The sequence below is a fragment of the Formica exsecta genome, unplaced genomic scaffold (assembly GCF_003651465.1).
Source record: "Formica exsecta isolate Colony F162 unplaced genomic scaffold, ASM365146v1 scaffold451, whole genome shotgun sequence".
In the NCBI taxonomy this organism is placed as follows: Eukaryota; Metazoa; Arthropoda; class Insecta; order Hymenoptera; family Formicidae; genus Formica; species Formica exsecta.
The window spans coordinates 91,308-108,360 of record NW_021851748.1 but is presented as its reverse complement, the minus strand read 5'-3'; the positions used below and the strand labels follow the sequence as shown (position 1 = coordinate 108,360).

The following is a 17,053-nucleotide window of genomic DNA, read 5'->3' as shown; positions in this document are numbered from 1 at the left end:
GAGAGAGAGAGAGAGAGAGAGAAGGAATTTACAACAATATCTATAGCTAAATATATTTTATATTATTGGATCTTAATAATGCGTAGAACAATCTCTTATAAACCTCAATTTCTTATAAACCTAATTGATATAGTTTTGAATTTGTATTATATATATATATACAGAATGTCCTGTCATAAGTGGCAGGACTACTTTTTATCTTTTAAATTAAAAGACATAGCAAAAGACCATAACAAATATGTAAAATTAAATGGCTCAAATTGAACTCTAATCTGAGTATAGTTGTTGTTTACAAAGCTACGTTAAAGAACGAGAAGAGGTATGCATAATTTGTTTATAATAATGTGGATATTTCGATATAATAAAAATTATAAAAATTACAGCGTTATTCAGAAAGAATACAACGATGTAATTATTTGTTATAATTATTTCATAAATTATAGGAATTTTATAGATTTGAAATATTGACGTCTACTTTTTCATTTTCAGCTCTGCGATATGACCAACTGCAGTATGATCAAGTGACAATATGACATATGTCGCCCTTTAATGCAGAAATTGGAAGTTGACCATATCGCAGAACCGAAAATGAAAATGTTAAACATCGCCTGTGATTTCAAAGCCATAAAATTCGTGCAATTTATGAAATAATTACGTTAAATCATAATCATTGTATTCGCTTTGAATAACGCTGCAACTTTTATTATATCGAAATATCCACATTATTATAAACAAATTATGCATACCTCTTCTCGTTCTTTAACGTAGCTTTGTAAACAACAACTATACTCAGATTAGAGTTCAATTTGAGCCATTTAATTTTACATATTTGTTATGGTCTTTTGCTATGTCTTTTAATTTAAAAGATAAAAAGTAGTCCTGCCACTTACCCTAGGACATTCTGTATATATATATATATATATATATATAATAGTATTCTTTCCGCTTATTGTTAACAGACCTGAACATGTGGCGAATGCTATCGTGGAATTAATCGAAAAGGGAGAGAACGGCGCGGTCTTCGTCAGCGAAAACAATCAACCTGCACATGCTGTGCAATTACCGTCTTACACCGATCTGAAAGTTTCAGTGTAAAACTTGCAATTTCCACGGCGGATCATTTTTGGTACACAAATACTGGCATCATAATTTTTCACGATCCGTAATAATGATTAATTATCTTGTGTATTGGAATTATACAAACAAATTTATGCTTTTTTCATTGCGACGTGAAGTTTTCAATCATTAAAAATTAACTTGCATTGGATTGCAATTTTCCTTCAGAGATAAAATTTATTTATTAGATTTTTCTCTCTTTCTGTATGTATAATTAAAATATAAATTTTAACTCGTAGCTGTGAGAAGTTGAAAAATATAATGATAATGTTTAATCGTTTATTTCGATAAATATAATTATGTTTATTGAATAATGTTAAGAGAAGCATATTGTAGAACTTTATTTGCTCTTTCGAAAAGTTCGAACTGCAAGCAGATTCTTATCGCTTGCATTTCGTCGAAACTCGAATTAGCAGTAGATATATAATAAACAATATTAAAAAATAGACTTCTGTAATAACTAATTAAATATTCAAATATTTAACTAAAATAGTGTGGTAATGACAGATATAATAACAGCTAATAATAGGTATATCTATTTTGTTATTTCATAAAAGTAAATATAATAAATGACGGCAACTATAACGAATCTTTTTCCTTCATTATTTAACAAAACTAACAAGTTAATTTTTTTTTTAACTAAGTTAAGTTTAAAGTTAATAACTCAAAAATTAACTAAGTTTAAAAGTTACTTAAGCAAAAATTATTTTAGTTAAAGTTAAGTTAAAAAATTATTAACTCATTATTAAAGTTAAAAGTTTTTTCTCTATTCAACACAGCGAATCGACACATCCGACAAACTTGTTGTACAACAAATGAAATATTATTCGCATATTATGATCAATCATTTTCACACGATTTTAATATTGATAAATTATTTTAACTTATATAAAAGAAGTTAATTAGTTATTGTTAATGTATTTAAAAATAACTAGTTTAAGTTAAAAGTTAAAATGTTTAAAATTAAATAAGTTAAGTTGAGTTATTAACTTTTCAACCTTTTAATTTAACTTTTAACTGTTTAATTATATATAGTTATATGATCATATTAGACATATATATCTAATATTATTATTGTTATTTTATAAATGTAAATAAATGTCGGCAATTATAACGAATTTTTTTCCTTCTAACAAAACTAACAAGTCATGACATGTGAAAAGAAAATGAATGACAAATATAATTAGAAATACATAAAGTATAATGATGCATAATTTGAGAAGTGTACAATATATCCCAGACAGCACAAAACGTCCTCAGGATCATCCTGAATATGTCCAGGATGGTTCAGGATATTTGTAGGATGTTTTAAGATATTATTATAAATATATTTTATGAAAATTTAATATGCATACATGATTACTTTCGGTTATGTAGGCTATTTAATATAATTTAGAAATTTTAAGTATTGTAATAAGTATTAATGTCCTATAAATGTCCATTGGATAACCCCTGGATGTCTGTAGGATACCTGCCCTGTCTATTATATTGAATGTCCTTTGGATTTCCAGAGGACATATACATGTGCAATTAACTGTTAACATTAATTTCGTTTAATATTAATAATTGAATTTGATGCGCACATTTTCACATATTCAAAATTATTATTTATTTAATAATTTATGAGAAATGTTACTATGCGCAACATTCCAAAAACTTTACAAAAAATAGTATTCAACCGCTAGTTAGTTTGTTTACCGCTATGCGAAGCGCAAACTCGTATTTGAGATTTGGTCATGAGAATTATATAAAGCTTGCAAAGAGCAACTAACAGGAAATTAAAAATATAATTATTTTTTATCAGTTCAATTTCTGATGCAATCCAAACATAAGGAAGTCAGATATTGGATTGTTTTGAAAATATTACACGACTCAAACCCGGAAGCCAAACCTAAAATATTCATGTACAGCACGAAAACCTCAAATATTAAAGAACGTGAACTATTTTTAGTATTAGATTTTTAGTATTGGCAGTAAATAACAGAACGCAATCTTAATTTATATTTAAATTTTAGAATTTGTTCCTTTTAACGTATGAAAAATATCCCTAACATATCCTATAGAAATCCTTAAGATGTTCCACAGGATCTCCCTGGATTCTCCAGAGGCTAGTGTACGGCTATCATTTACTCTTCCTCAGGACATCCAGAGGAGATCCGAGGATTAAAATAGGATATCCTCAGGATATCCTACATGTATGTCCTGGATGCCCTTTGGACGTCCTAAGGACATCCTTGTGCTGTCTGGGATATATATATAGATTATAGATCGATATTTGTGCATTTATGATTGAAAACTGCGTCCGATTGTTTTGACAGCTGTAAGTATTCGACGCGAGAGATTAAACGCAAAGTTAAAAGATAAAAAATCGCACACCGATTATGCAATATTTAATAATAATCTAAAAAAAAGGAAGAAAAAGATTTTGAATATTTTAATGTCGACGATCACATGATGCACGAGTATCCAAATATGATACATTCGATCTGGAAGTACTTATTTAACTTGAAATGTGCGAACACGCATCAATAGATGGTTTGTAGTGCAAACGAAAGGAAGAGTGCATCTCTGAGTGAATAAAATTCTGAATAAATTTGATTTCTCGTACGCCGTGCATTCGTTATTTCCGTTATTACTTCCTACGGTTTGATTTGTATACCTACCGTGTGCAAGGGTGCGTTTAAAAATCCTACCCGTGGTGTAGAGTAACGTTTAATCGACCAATCAGGACAAAGATTTCTTCGTCCTGATTGGTCAATTTGAAGCTACTCTACCCCACGAGTAAGATTTCCGAACTCACTCTAGAATATACACAGTGACGTCACGCACTGCCGCCAGCCTCACATCAAAATGGCCGCATTTTAGTCTACAGAGTACTTTTCTTTACTGTTTGCCAATAGCCGTGCCGAGGGCCTGGCGGTGTTCTCATATAACTGTCGTGACCGATCTGTTTCGCCGGAAATTTCGCTGCGTCCTGCATCGCGCCCTAAATTTTCGTGAAATAGAACGAGCGTAATAGGGTAAGGATAAAGGGCGAGAGAAGAGCGTGTCGGCGTTCGGCGGGTTCCCACGAGTTCCGTACAGATCGCCCTCGTCGTCGCCGCCACCGCTGGCGGCCAAGCCCATTTTCTTCAATAACGAATTTTATTTATAGGCGGAATCTCGCGGCGTACGAAATCGCACGCGGCCGCGAAATCGTGTCTCCCGTTGTAACCCGCTTATTTTACCGGCTCGCCCTTCTCGCTGAAAGGTTATATCATCTTCCTATATATCGAAGTCAATCGGATTATCCACGCCCGCTGTCAATCACTTTGTGCGCGCATAAGATTTTGTTTTAATGCGTGAAACTCTCTGAAACCTCTGTCTGTGCGAAAAAAGGAAAGATATTGCGCGTACAATAGAAATTCATTTTGGAGTAAAGCTCTTTTTAGGATAGACGTGAAAGCTCGATCCTCTTTTCGCACAAGCAATGCTATTCATAGACTATTTGTAAATTGTTTATTTATTAATAATGATAAAAGAGAATTCATAATTTTACCCTCTGTCACTAATTAGCAAGATAGCAGAAGAACTGTGTTTGTAGTCTGCTGATTGCTGTGTGCGAGAACTCATTAGAAGACAAATGTATTTTAATTTGATGCGAAAACTTTTAATCTCTTATTAACTGATTTTTTATAGCACAGATGTAAGAATTTTTTTTAAGAATGTATGTGCGCAATATAAATTTTTACTTGTTTAAAATGTATATTGAAACTAGAGTAATAATAATAGAGTAGTAATAATTTTTTTTGTTTTACAGATTTTTCTGTGTATTTTTTCATAAGATGTTACGTCATCAACATCACGCAATGCAGAATCAACTACGGGATCATAATAGGTTAATATTAAATCAATGTTTATATTACACTAATTTGTCCAAAACATAATAAATATTTATATAAATTATTCATAAATTGACTAAGAAATTTCTTAATGAGTTTATTTAATGATTTGATGATAAGTCACATCAATCTCTATACAGAACAGAAATTGTTGATAAGTCATTATACTGATCTTTTATAGTGAATGTGTATGATGATAATCACTGCGATATTTCTTTATTTTGAAAAGATTAAATATCCTCGTATAGATTATAGATGTAATAATAATTACTTGTTTATAAATCTGTAGACAGAGTTAATATCATAAATATGAAGTATTTAGTAAGATTATTATTTATTGATATTAATTACAATAAAACAAAAATGATGTTTCTAGAATGGCAGGATCGATGCGGCCTATGCAGCAGGCTAACATGACCCAGTTACATCAGCCGCAGCATCTGCTGCCGCATCGAAATCCTCATCAACCGATACTGTCCATGCCCCCCCATCAACAGCATATGCATCACATGCAGCACCCTGGCCCGCCGCATGGAAATCCGAGGCAGCCGATGTTGATGGGTATGAATACGCACAATACAAACAGTAAGCATAGATATATTGTGAGATTTAATCCTCATTCTTGATTATTAATGCAAAAATTAATTCAAAATGTTTACTTTAGATACTATGGTTAGCGTTAGCATGAAGGACCAAACAAATACAGTTTCTGTGACTCTTCAAAATGTACAACAACCTCAGTATCAACACCAGCAGTCGCAACAACAGCAGCAGCAATCGAATAACCAACAGAATCAGTCTGTCCAACAGCCACAACCGCAGCAGCAAGTGCAACAATCACAGCAGCAGCAACAACAGCCGCAACACATGCCGCAGCAATCGAACATAGAACAATCAAAGGCGATAACAAATGACAGCAATGGAGAGTCCAGAGACGATAATTCGTCCAATCAGAATCATGCCAACGCGACTAATCCAGCCTTGGCAAACATGAAAGAAAAAACACCCATGTGCTTGTTGAATGAGTTAGCCAGATTCAATAGGATTCAACATCAGTATAGGTTGACCAACGAGCAGGGACCGGCGCACAAGAAGAGATTCACAGTGACATTGAAACTCGGCGAGGAGGAATACGTCGCGGAAGGTCCTAGCATAAAGAAGGCTCAACACAGCGCGGCGACCGAGGCCTTAACAAAAACGTGGTATCGTCAACCTCCGCCTAAACCCACCAAGGCCATGAGAATCGGCCATCTGGGCAAATGCCCGACAGGTTCTGGTAATTTCATGTTACGATTTTTATACGTACTGCAGTTGTACAATAATATTGATTTGTGACGTTATCTTTTTCAGTTTTAATTTTAATTATGTAGTTATTGTGTTATTATTATTGTACAGTAACACTATTTTGTATTACAGGACATTTACCACCAACCGTTGAACTGAACGCTCTAGCAATGAAACGAGGTGAACCAACTGTTTATACGTTCCGACAAGCTCCGCCGGCTACATTACAGCATCAATTTATGCCGCCCAATTTTAATAACTTCCCGCGAATGTACAATCCTCGAATCCCATACAATCGCGGAGTTCACACGGATCTTCAAGGATTGTATCTCGTTACGCTCAAGGTTGGTGAACGCGAATTTACGGGTAGAGGTCTGACAGGCCAAGCGGCACGTCACGATGCGGCCAGTAGAGCTTTGGAACAACTGCGACAATTGCCTTTACCGGAAGAAATCACAAGCGTCAGCAACACTAATGAGAATGGTACGCTGAACGGTATCGATGATCCAAACGCCGAGTTGAAAAGTCCGGTGTCACTAGTTCACGAAACCGCTCTGAAACGTGGATTATCAGTCAGCTTCGAAGTTGTATCTGAGAGTGGTAAACCTCACATAAGAACTTTCATGACGAAATGCACCGTTGGTGACAAAGTCACTGTGGGAGAAGGATCCTCAAAAAAAGTAATATTTTATATTTTTTTGACAGAAAAAAAAGTATATGTAATTTCTAATACTCGTGCTTCTCTGTCTCGTCACAGGTGTCGAAGAAACGCGCTGCCGAGTTGATGTTAGAAGAATTGAAACGTCTTCCTCCTTTACCGGCTACAATACAGAATCGATCGATGCGAGTAAAACGTAAGCCACCAGCAACGAAAAAGAAATCGCGTAATTTAATCAAGGTTTACCAGGAGCCCCGTTCAGAGAGTGAAGCCGCTGAGGAAGTCAATCCGGTCTCCCGGCTAGTTCAAATTCAGCAGGCGAAACGTGAAAGAGAACCGGTCTACAATCTGATAGACGAGAAGGGCGCGCCAAGACGCAGAGAGTTTGTCATGGAAGTGACGATGGGTCAACACTCCGCGCAGGGAATTGGACCTAATAAGAAATTAGCTAAAAGAGCCGCAGCTGAGGCTCTCTTGGCGCAATTAGGATATAGCAAACCGTCGCCACAACCCGCGAAACCATCTATAAAGACGGGAGAAAGCGAGAACACGGAGTCAAAACCCAGAAAAGTGACGTTTCTCGAAGACGAACAAGTGAATGACACTCAACCTCACTCGGTAGGAGGTAAGAAAAAAGAACGTAGCTCATTTGGCTATGTTCAGTAAATTTTATAAATTTATTTATTTATTTATTGTTATTAGGTACCATAGGCCGCCAATTAGTACCTGGTCTTTTATTGGTGGACGGAGGTCAAGAATCTAAATTGGGAAATGGACCCAGTGTACAAATAGTTGCTGAAGAATTGCGTGGACAACAACAGAATGCGGCTGGTGTTTCGCCCAAAGATCAATTACATTATTTAGCTCAGTTATTTAATTTTACCGTAGAATTCAGCGATTTTCCCAAGGTAATTATCGCGATTATTTAATCTGCACTAAAATAAAAAAATTAAAGTTTTAATTAATCAAAAAGAGATGAAAAGTATATAAACGAGAAATGATACAGTATTAATATATATTGTGAAAATAGATAGTTATCTTCCCCAACTAATGTTCCAGGGAGTATCCATAAACAAGGAATATTTATCACTTGTGTCACTAAGTACTGATCCACCACAAGTTTGTCACGGTAATGGGGCGACAATAGCCGCGAGCCGCAATCAGGCGGCGCTAAGGGCACTCCGTACCCTCAGTAAATTAGGACTTGACAATGCCTCGAACGCAGCGCAAGTGAAGAAAGACAAAGGTGCGTCTGGTGATGGAATACACATTAGCATTCAAGTTAAAAATAACATGGATGGAGCTATTGATAAGTAACCAAATAGCTTAAGACTTATATATGATGTTGAGTTATATTTCTGCTTCTTTAAGACATTGCAGAAGAAAGTTAACTATCATAGTTATAAAAATCTCCACAAAATTGATGTTTGATATTCTTCATTCATTGCTTTCATTACCATTCTTCATTCATTTTCATTTGCAGAAAATATATTGTTGCTTCATCTAGATTTTTATCCATTCTTGTGGAAGCTTTGTTTTTTATATTGAATCTTTCTATATTACCCTGTATAATAATATGATTGTAATTGTAAAAATGCGTTTATCTACTAGAAAAAGTTGGTTAAAGATTTAAAGCACATTGCATGATTTAGATATTTTTATTTTATGTATTTATATGGCTGGATTGCTTATTTTTCATATTGCTGAGTACTATAAAAAATCGAACAGAAACAAATTTTAATCAATTTATATACAATTATCTGTAAATTAATTATCAGCATGTATTATATTATGTAAAACTTCTGTTCTAATCTTTTGCAGTGTCTTAATTACATTGAAATGCCGTTCAAGCACCAATAAGCGAGTATTTAATAATAATGCAAGAATTCTTTTATTTTTAATGTATAAGAATGTCTGATTAGTTACAGTAGGCGAAGCCAAAAGAACATCTGTGACTATCAGAAATATTATTATAGAAAATATTAGTGTGTTGAATGATACGTATATTACAATGACTCTTGCAAAATTAATAGTACTTTGGAATCATAAGAAATATTATTGGTGCTTGATCACACATGATTGCGATCCTAGCAGTGACAGCTATAACTGCTATATTTATTGTAACATTTTCATTGACAGGATCACAATTGCGATATACTTATCTATGATAATTCAAAATGGTCATTTTCCAGTCTTGGTCTATGATCATATGAACACTGTAGAGAAACGAAGTCACACGACCTGGAGATGAAATGCGACCATCTCTTAATTTCTCAATCAAATTCCTCGGCTTTCTCATTATCATGAATAAAGAGAGCTATGTCTTGTTACCTAATACACAAATTAACAATCGTAACAATGTTTTTTTTTTCTTTTTTTTATATTTCTATCCTCAATTATCCGGAATTGCTTATTTTATGGTGTATGTTTTTTTTGTTTTATCGAACAAAACAAATTAAAACCTTATTCAGTCGCATACGAAAATTATACATAAAATCATGTCTTTTTCCAGAGCAAACTCTGGCTACGTGTGCCAGAGACATGTGCTGATTAAACATTTTAATGAAATATTAAGTATCTAAACTTTAAATTGGTAAAACATAGGTAATGGGATATATACTGTCCCTATGCCCCAATTTGCTTTTCTATAGGGGCCAGAAGCATCCTGGGGTTATATATTCATGTATCACGAAATATTGAGAAGTGAAGAGAATAGAAATTTTCCATGCATCTACCATTCAGAGATAGAAAATAATGATAGGCTGCATCGGAAATTTCGGAGAACGTAAAAAGATAATAATTAAAAATTTGTCCCGTTGCGTCAAGACCATTACAAAATTGTTTTAATCTCGCTAAGAAACAATCCGAAAAACAGCTGTGAATTTTGTCTGGTTGAGAAACAAAGGGAATAAAGAAATTTCCATACACATTTATCGTTCGCAGATAAATAGTAATGATAAACTGTATAGGAAATTTCATCGAATCTAAGGAGAAAAAAAAAAGAGGAGATAATCCAAAACTTGTCCCGTTACGCATCAGGATTATATTACAAAATTATTTTAATTTTGCTAAGAAATAATCCTGAAACAATGGCAAATTTTGCGTTATTGCCGAGTAAAAGCAGTAAAGTGGAAGAAACTTAATGAATGAAGATAAACATTGAGAAACGGTACAAACTTTGAATATTCGTGTAATTTTTACTTAAGTTCCGTATATTCAAAATTAAGTTTTCTATATTTTGCGCAAAATACAAACGCTGCCTTTTGCTATTTTGACGATGTAATGATGCAGAGTTTTGTACCGGCGTTCTCAATCGAGTAACTGCTGTCTTCTATTCATTATTCGTATTAAATTGGATTTATTGAACAAGAAATACAAGCGGCTAAGTAAATTGTATTATTGTTCATTAAATTCGTACGCTATTCGTAATGCCCGATGTTCGGTATATTGAGAATTTGTAACAAGTGTTTTTGCGACGATTGACCTACCGAAATTAACGCGAGTTACATTCGATCAATTCGAAGATAATTTAAAAGACATTCGCTGAAAATTATTTATTGATTTTTCGAGATGCTAGTTGGATTTTTGTCTGATCGCTTTTATAAGTGGGCCTTTCTTGTTCATGTCACGATTCAGTATTACGAGACACAGTGGTAGATTCCATTATGTATAATTTTTCGAGAGAGACAAACAGAAAGAGAGGAGAATTGAATAACTTGCGTCATGTACGCTGCAAGAAGAACAATTTTATGCATATAAACTGTAATAACATATAGTTAATATTAATGATAGATAAGCGAATAAGGTATCAATTTACCGAGGTACCGGAAAAGGGAATCAACACTTTAAGGAGAACCCGCTAATACTAAGAAATCAACTTAGCATACTGTCGGGCTTGATTCGTAAAGTGTTAAAGAAATACTAGCCGATGCATCGATATTGGCTAGAAGAAGGAGAAGAATAATTGTGGAACATAAGTTTTATGGATGATCCATACTGCGTTCTGTAATTTCATTTCAATACAGTCACACATACATAAATGCTGCGAAACATTTGCTTACTATTGATTAGAAAACTATTTTTTTTTAAATTACTATCACTTTGGTAAAATATGTTGTATTCTCGCAATTTTTCACTTAGTTGACTGGATGAATACCGAGCGCAAAATAAAAGAAGTATACTCGATACCATAATATAGTTTAATTATGTTAGATTTATATCTAAGTGATTTGAGTTTCGTATACTGTAACAAAATACAGTTACATAATGCGAGTTTTCAACAGCCTACATATTGAAAATAATTGCTTCTTGAATACGTAAGTCGTAAGAGTCGAAAAGATTCTTCATACCGACAAAGCTTTAATTGCATTTCGAAAATGAATTATACGATGTATAGGAATCTACTGCTTTTCTTCATCAGCATCAGTTTGTATTTGACGTTGATAAACAATTGTAGAAAGGTTTCACATATATGTATATGGCCTTTTTACTATGCGTTTCAAATATACGCATGACAAGGTGGCACACGAATCTCGGAATACGTTTTATTTACCTCTATCGAATACTTCATCCAAATACAACGTTCTTTTTATCAATTGTATATTAATTTATTTGCGAGATTAATTTGTTAATTAAATTTTTTAATTTGTAAAATCTATTTATTATATTATAAAATTTAATAGACATATTTTTAAAGAAACTTTAAGATTCAAAAAATATTTGTATGAAGTTATCTTGTTATAAATTTGAGACATCCAACATATACATGTGATATGGAATATAAAAAGTACTTTTTTATTTATTTAATATCTACAAATATGAGTTTAATGTGAAAAATCCGCATGCTTAAAGCAGCTTAAGCATTGTAAGATAAAATGATGAGGAAGCAATGTGCAAGTTTTTAATTTGCACAACTCTACTTGTTTTTATATTTCATTTGTATTTGTTATTATCAATTTGTAAAAAGTACTAACTAGCTACTGTCAGAGAATATTGTTAGAAGTCCAAAAATTCTTTAACTGATAGCCAATCGGCATACTGGACAAACTCATCGCGCATGAAGAATCAGCCTTAAGTATTCTAGTGTCTAGTATATGATTTTAAAATGGCGTATCGATCAAACGTTAGGTTATATTTGCCGTTAAATATTTTGTGAAACGACACTTCGCGAAACGGTAGATCAAAATAAAATGAAAATCGATACATGAAGAACAGAAAATTTATTATTTTAAATATAAGCATGCATTTCTTAATTCGTCATTTGTAATATATTTTCAGCTCGATTCTTGTCAAGATGAAAAAAGGTTAGGTCTTTATTGTTTTATATTTTGCACATAAAAAAATAAACGTATCGGCCAAATCTATCATTTAAAATATGCATTGCAGACTTGAGAAGAAAATAATAGGCGAATAGCTTTATTTTGATAGAGCAGAGGAAATTATCGTAGCAGCTAAATTCTCAATCAAAAATGTTCAAAAATACTTTCCAAAGTGGATTCTTATCCATCTTGTACAGCATTGGTAGCAAACCGCTGCAAATCTGGGATAAAAAAGTGAGAAACGGACATATTAAGAGGATCACTGACAATGACATCCAGAGCCTCGTTCTAGAAATACTGGGTAGCAACGTTAGTACAACGTATATTACATGTCCTGCAGATCCAAGAAAAACTTTGGGTATAAAGTTACCTTTCTTGGTGATGATCATTAAAAATCTGAAGAAATATTTCACGTTCGAAGTTCAGGTAAGCTCTTATTATATCGACTAGTTTGTAAGAGATTAGAGAATTTATTCTTGAACTGTTCAATCGTTTTCTCGATATAAAACAAAAATATTTATATGTTACAGATAATTGATGATAAGAACGTACGTCGTAGATTCCGCGCTAGCAACTATCAATCTACGACGAGGGTAAAACCATTTATCTGTACTATGCCTATGAGATTGGATGATGGATGGAATCAAATACAGTTCAACTTGGCTGATTTTACACGCCGAGCTTATGGAACAAATTATGTAGAGACATTGAGGGTACAAATTCATGCTAATTGTAGGATACGACGAGTGTATTTCTCAGATCGATTGTATTCAGAGGATGAATTACCAGCAGAATTCAAATTATTCTTACCTATTCAAAATAAGGCAAAATGTTAGGAACTAGTGAAGAAATATGCGCTTTCAATAAAAGGAAAGTATTGTTCGCTTTTTCTCTTTAAAACTTATTTAAATTTATTACAGAATAAAACATTTCATATATTAATAATTGTCTTTATAAATCGACTGTCCTCGATTAATTTTGTTTTTATGTTCAAATAATTTGTTAACTATTTCCATGATTTATTAATTATCCTAGAAAAATTATAGGTTATGTCCTCTTTACTCATTTAGATGTATTTGTTTCCCTTATCCGTTCTTTTTATCGCGATTGTCAAAAATTCTAGCATAATAAATATTTTTGGTATGTAAAAGGATATTTATTTTCGAATTAGAACTTTGTTATAATAATAATAAAATGCAATAAATTGTATTTTTTAATTTTCTTAAATCTTTTATAGAGAGAGGAATATATAACTTTTTTAATCAAGTTATATTAAAATAGAATAATTTAATGTTTGTGTAATATTCATATTTTTTCAAATATGATTTTATTAATAATTATAGATGTTTTATTCGTTATTTGATTATTTCATTTATTCAGTTTATTACATTTTCTAATAATTATTATATAACTCAATTAAAAAAGCATTAAAGCTGATAAAATTATATGTAATCAGGCATCAGGTTATAACGGCATCTTTATCAGTATCAATTATGATAAAAATCACTATTATCATCATTTTATTACATTTTCCGGATTAACATTCCATGCGTCTCGGAAAAATTATTTTTTCTATCTATACATATCGAACTAATGAAAACGATATTGCAATTGTACAAAACAGAAAAATAATAAACGTCGATACGAATAATTAATGAAATAATGATTGTATGATTATACGAACGCAATATGATTAAGGGCGGGGCGGAAGAGACGGAGAATGGTAATCGGTAGACACACGCACACATAAACTCCGCGCGCGTATTAATTGCTAATTATTAAGTATTGATTTTTTTAAATGGGGACGCGTGGAGCGTAGCGTCAACTCCCCGTTCCTCCCCCGTTGGGACCAGAAAGGGGGAGGCTGCTCGTTCGCGTCAAGCGTATCCGCGGACTATTTTCCGCGGCGTGCAAAAACAGGGCGCGCGCGCGTAGTAACATCCGGCGCGACGCGAGAAATGGCGGGAAAACGCGTGAATCGCGAGGCGGACGTTACGGGTGTACGGCGCGTCCGCGAAATAGGAGAAAGCGCGCGTCGCGCGTCTGACAGAAGAGCGATCGGCGACGCGGAGACACGTGGTGTCGCGGCGCGGTATCGTGCGAACGCTTTCACCGCGAATGGAGACGAAAAAAAATTGACGAATTTGCCAAGATGGCGGACTAATTAAGAGTGCCGCGCGCCGATGCGTTTTATTCTTTGCGCGCCGCATGGCCGCGTTCTTGTAATCGATGTAATAATATGGGATTTTCGGATGCCAGCGGCGACGGCGGCGACGGCGGCGGCGTTGACAGCGACGACGCCATAGATACACACACAACGCCGCGCGCGGAGAGCGCTGCGCGTGGCGTGGCGTGGCGTGGCGTGGCGTCGCGCCGCGACGCGGAGCGCCGGCGGAATCCATAAATAAAACAATTGGTTATATACATATGTTTTTCAAATCGACGAATGCTATTATATATTTTGTATTGAGCACTCGGGGGGAGACGGACGGACGGACGCACGCCGACGCCCGACGACTATCGCGGAGAGCGCGCGTCTGTTTTTATAAAGAGGCACGAGACGTCTCGCGTCGCGTCGCGTCGCGCCGTGCCGCGCGGCTTATAATCTCGCCCAATCCGCGGCTCCACTCATATAAAGTATACGGCGGAACAAAAAAAGAGGGAAAATCGTTATAGAATAATCAGCGAGCCGTCGCTCGTTCGTTCGTTCGTTCGTTCGTTCGTTCGCCCGCTTTCGGTCGCCGCCGGGAGACACACGCGCTTCTTCTCGGTCGCGCACCGTCGTCGCTCCTCGCAACCGAGGATGCGTCGTCGTTGTCCGGGTACACGAAAATACCGCGTCGCGGGACGATTCAACGCGTCTTACTAGCCGTCGTTAATTCTCGCCAAACGATATAGAAAAAGAAAAAAAAGATCATCTCTCGTCAAGTCGGCGTGCGTGCCTGTCATTATTATACGCGTTTCTGTCGAAAGGATTATCGTAAAGAAAAAGTCTTCCAGTCGTGGACCGAGAAAAAAATTCCTTCTCCCTCCCCCTGGCGCGTTATCTTTTTTATCATTTATTTCCTCGCCTCTCTCTCTCTCTCTCTCTCTCTCTCTCTCTTCCGTCTGATTCTCTTCCTGCCTTTTTGCTCCCGTTTTTGAAATATGGGTACAGCGGCACACGATCTCGAGCAGCAGCGCGATCGGCGAGCGGACCGATCGGCGACGCAGTTAATAATATATTATTATTAATATATAACATTTGCAGAAAGATAAAATATTTAGATTTATAAATATTAGATTTATAAGATATTTATAAATATTTAGATCATAAAACATGCAAATAATTTTGCAGTAATAGTTGCTTGTAATTTTTCAAATTTCCTCGCCTCTCTCTCTCTCTCTCTCTCTCTCTCTCTCTTCCGTCTGATTCTCTTCCTGCCTTTTTGCTCCCGTTTTTGAAATATGGGTACAGCGGCACACGATCTCGAGCAGCAGCGCGATCGGCGAGCGGACCGATCGGCGACGCAGTGCCGGATTTGTGCGGCCGACATCGCCCTCGACGACGACGGGATGCACATTTTCGCCGAGGACGGCCGCCGTCATTATCTGCAGACCAAGATACGAAAATATCTGCATATCCTGGTAAGTCACAAAAGCGCGTTTTTCGCGCGGCGCGCATTTTTTTCGCTTCCCTCCCCCCTTTCCTCTCCTCTTTTTTTTTTCAAAATTCGTCTCCCTCTACACGCGGCGTGTGTACGTCTCTCTCCGTCTGTATATCTGTGCCTCTCTGTCACAATCACGTGCCGGTCGCGATAAATTTCGGCCGAATTTCGATTTTCGAAATTTTCCTCGCGCCGATCGCGGAAGCGGCGATTTCGGGAGATTATCGAGGACAAGATCGGTCGATGAATATACATAGTGATGATGATTTCAATGTTGATGTAGAAGATCGTTGATGCGTACGCCGATCTTTGGCGATCGCGCGATGAAATTATTTCTATTTGCTATAATAATTCCTTGAACTCGGATGCAATTATAATGCGATAAATCCGAGATGAAGGTATTATAATTCTCGAGCCGATCGTCTCATTAATTTCCTTTCGTTTTGCGATTAATGATTTCCCGAATCGCGGGTAAATCGACTCGTTCGTCTAAAAATAACGACGACATTTTCGGACTTTAATATATGCTTATAAGGTGCGCAGTGACGTGTCAATTACGCTTCGCGAAAATGTACGGCCAAAAATTATAATTATACCGGTCCTTCAGTCTTAATGACTCGAGGAAATGTCAATGAGCTTATCGTATATCGGAAAATATAATGCGATAAACATGGGTGATCGAATGTGCCAAATACGTCTGTCGAGCGCGACCATTTTGTGCAGAGCTACAAAAGTGTTAAAAATTAGCATTTTATTGATTGCAATAAGTATACCGTGTTCTGTATATGTGTGTGCGCGCTATATAAGTATACTACATCTATAAATATAATCGGAAATGAGGGGCGCGCGTCGGGGGAGCGGCGTCGGGCGAAATAAATTACGGAAAATACGTCAATCAGATTCCATTGCGTAATAAAAAAATACAGCAGCTTTTTCTTTAAATAAGCGACAGATCTTCCTACTCGAACCGAAATTGTCGACGCTTGTAACAAGCCGGAAGCTAGGTTAATTGTATAGGATAAGATATAGAAAAAAATTACAATGCATTGTGTAAATAAACAAAATTAGAATAATAACGAAAAATAAAAAATAATGGAAATAATGATATGGTAATAATAATAAATTATTTTTAATAATAATATATTATTA

The 17,053-nt window shown here is 35.3% G+C and overlaps 4 protein-coding genes across 7 annotated transcripts in view; all 4 read left to right on the top strand.

Moving 5' to 3' along the window:
* The window catches only part of LOC115240790, an 11,969-nt gene extending 10,271 nt beyond the window's left edge, over positions 1–1,698 (top strand). Inside the window, exon 14 of the mRNA XM_029816152.1 lies at positions 960–1,698. Coding sequence (XP_029672012.1) covers positions 960–1,095 — 136 coding nt within the window. The 3' untranslated portion in view covers positions 1,096–1,698. The remainder of the gene's footprint in view (positions 1–959) is intronic.
* A 2,249-nt stretch (positions 1,699–3,947) lies between these two features.
* Positions 3,948–11,469, top strand: LOC115240777 (double-stranded RNA-binding protein Staufen homolog 2). 3 transcript variants are annotated; one of them, XM_029816131.1, is made up of 9 exons: positions 3,948–4,136; positions 4,916–4,993; positions 5,374–5,582; positions 5,662–6,273; positions 6,414–6,961; positions 7,039–7,564; positions 7,642–7,847; positions 7,999–8,185; positions 9,079–11,469. In XM_029816131.1, the coding sequence occupies exons 2-9, from the start codon at positions 4,941–4,943 to the stop codon at positions 9,105–9,107; spliced, it is 2,370 nt and encodes a 789-aa protein (XP_029671991.1). In that variant the 5' UTR covers positions 3,948–4,136; positions 4,916–4,940; the 3' UTR covers positions 9,108–11,469. The 3 variants fall into 3 exon arrangements, with proteins under 3 accessions (XP_029671991.1, XP_029671989.1, XP_029671990.1); XM_029816129.1 differs by having other exon boundaries at positions 7,999–11,469; XM_029816130.1 differs by lacking the exon at positions 3,948–4,136 and adding an exon at positions 4,230–4,366 and having other exon boundaries at positions 7,999–11,469.
* Positions 11,470–12,008: 539 nt separating this feature from the next.
* LOC115240779 (cilia- and flagella-associated protein 20) lies at positions 12,009–13,199 on the top strand. Its single transcript, XM_029816132.1, has 3 exons — positions 12,009–12,242; positions 12,325–12,683; positions 12,788–13,199. The coding sequence occupies exons 2-3, from the start codon at positions 12,408–12,410 to the stop codon at positions 13,091–13,093; spliced, it is 582 nt and encodes a 193-aa protein (XP_029671992.1). The 5' UTR covers positions 12,009–12,242; positions 12,325–12,407; the 3' UTR covers positions 13,094–13,199.
* A 2,445-nt stretch (positions 13,200–15,644) lies between these two features.
* LOC115240799 (zinc finger protein 493-like) overlaps positions 15,645–17,053 on the top strand; it is a 12,389-nt gene continuing 10,980 nt past the window's right edge. Inside the window, exon 1 of one of the 2 annotated variants that reach the window (XM_029816165.1) lies at positions 15,645–15,884. In XM_029816165.1, the coding sequence (XP_029672025.1) occupies positions 15,705–15,884 (180 nt within the window). In that variant the 5' untranslated portion in view covers positions 15,645–15,704. Of the gene's footprint in view, positions 15,885–15,930; positions 17,014–17,053 lie in introns of those variants that run through there. The other variant, XM_029816166.1, reaches the window with a different exon arrangement.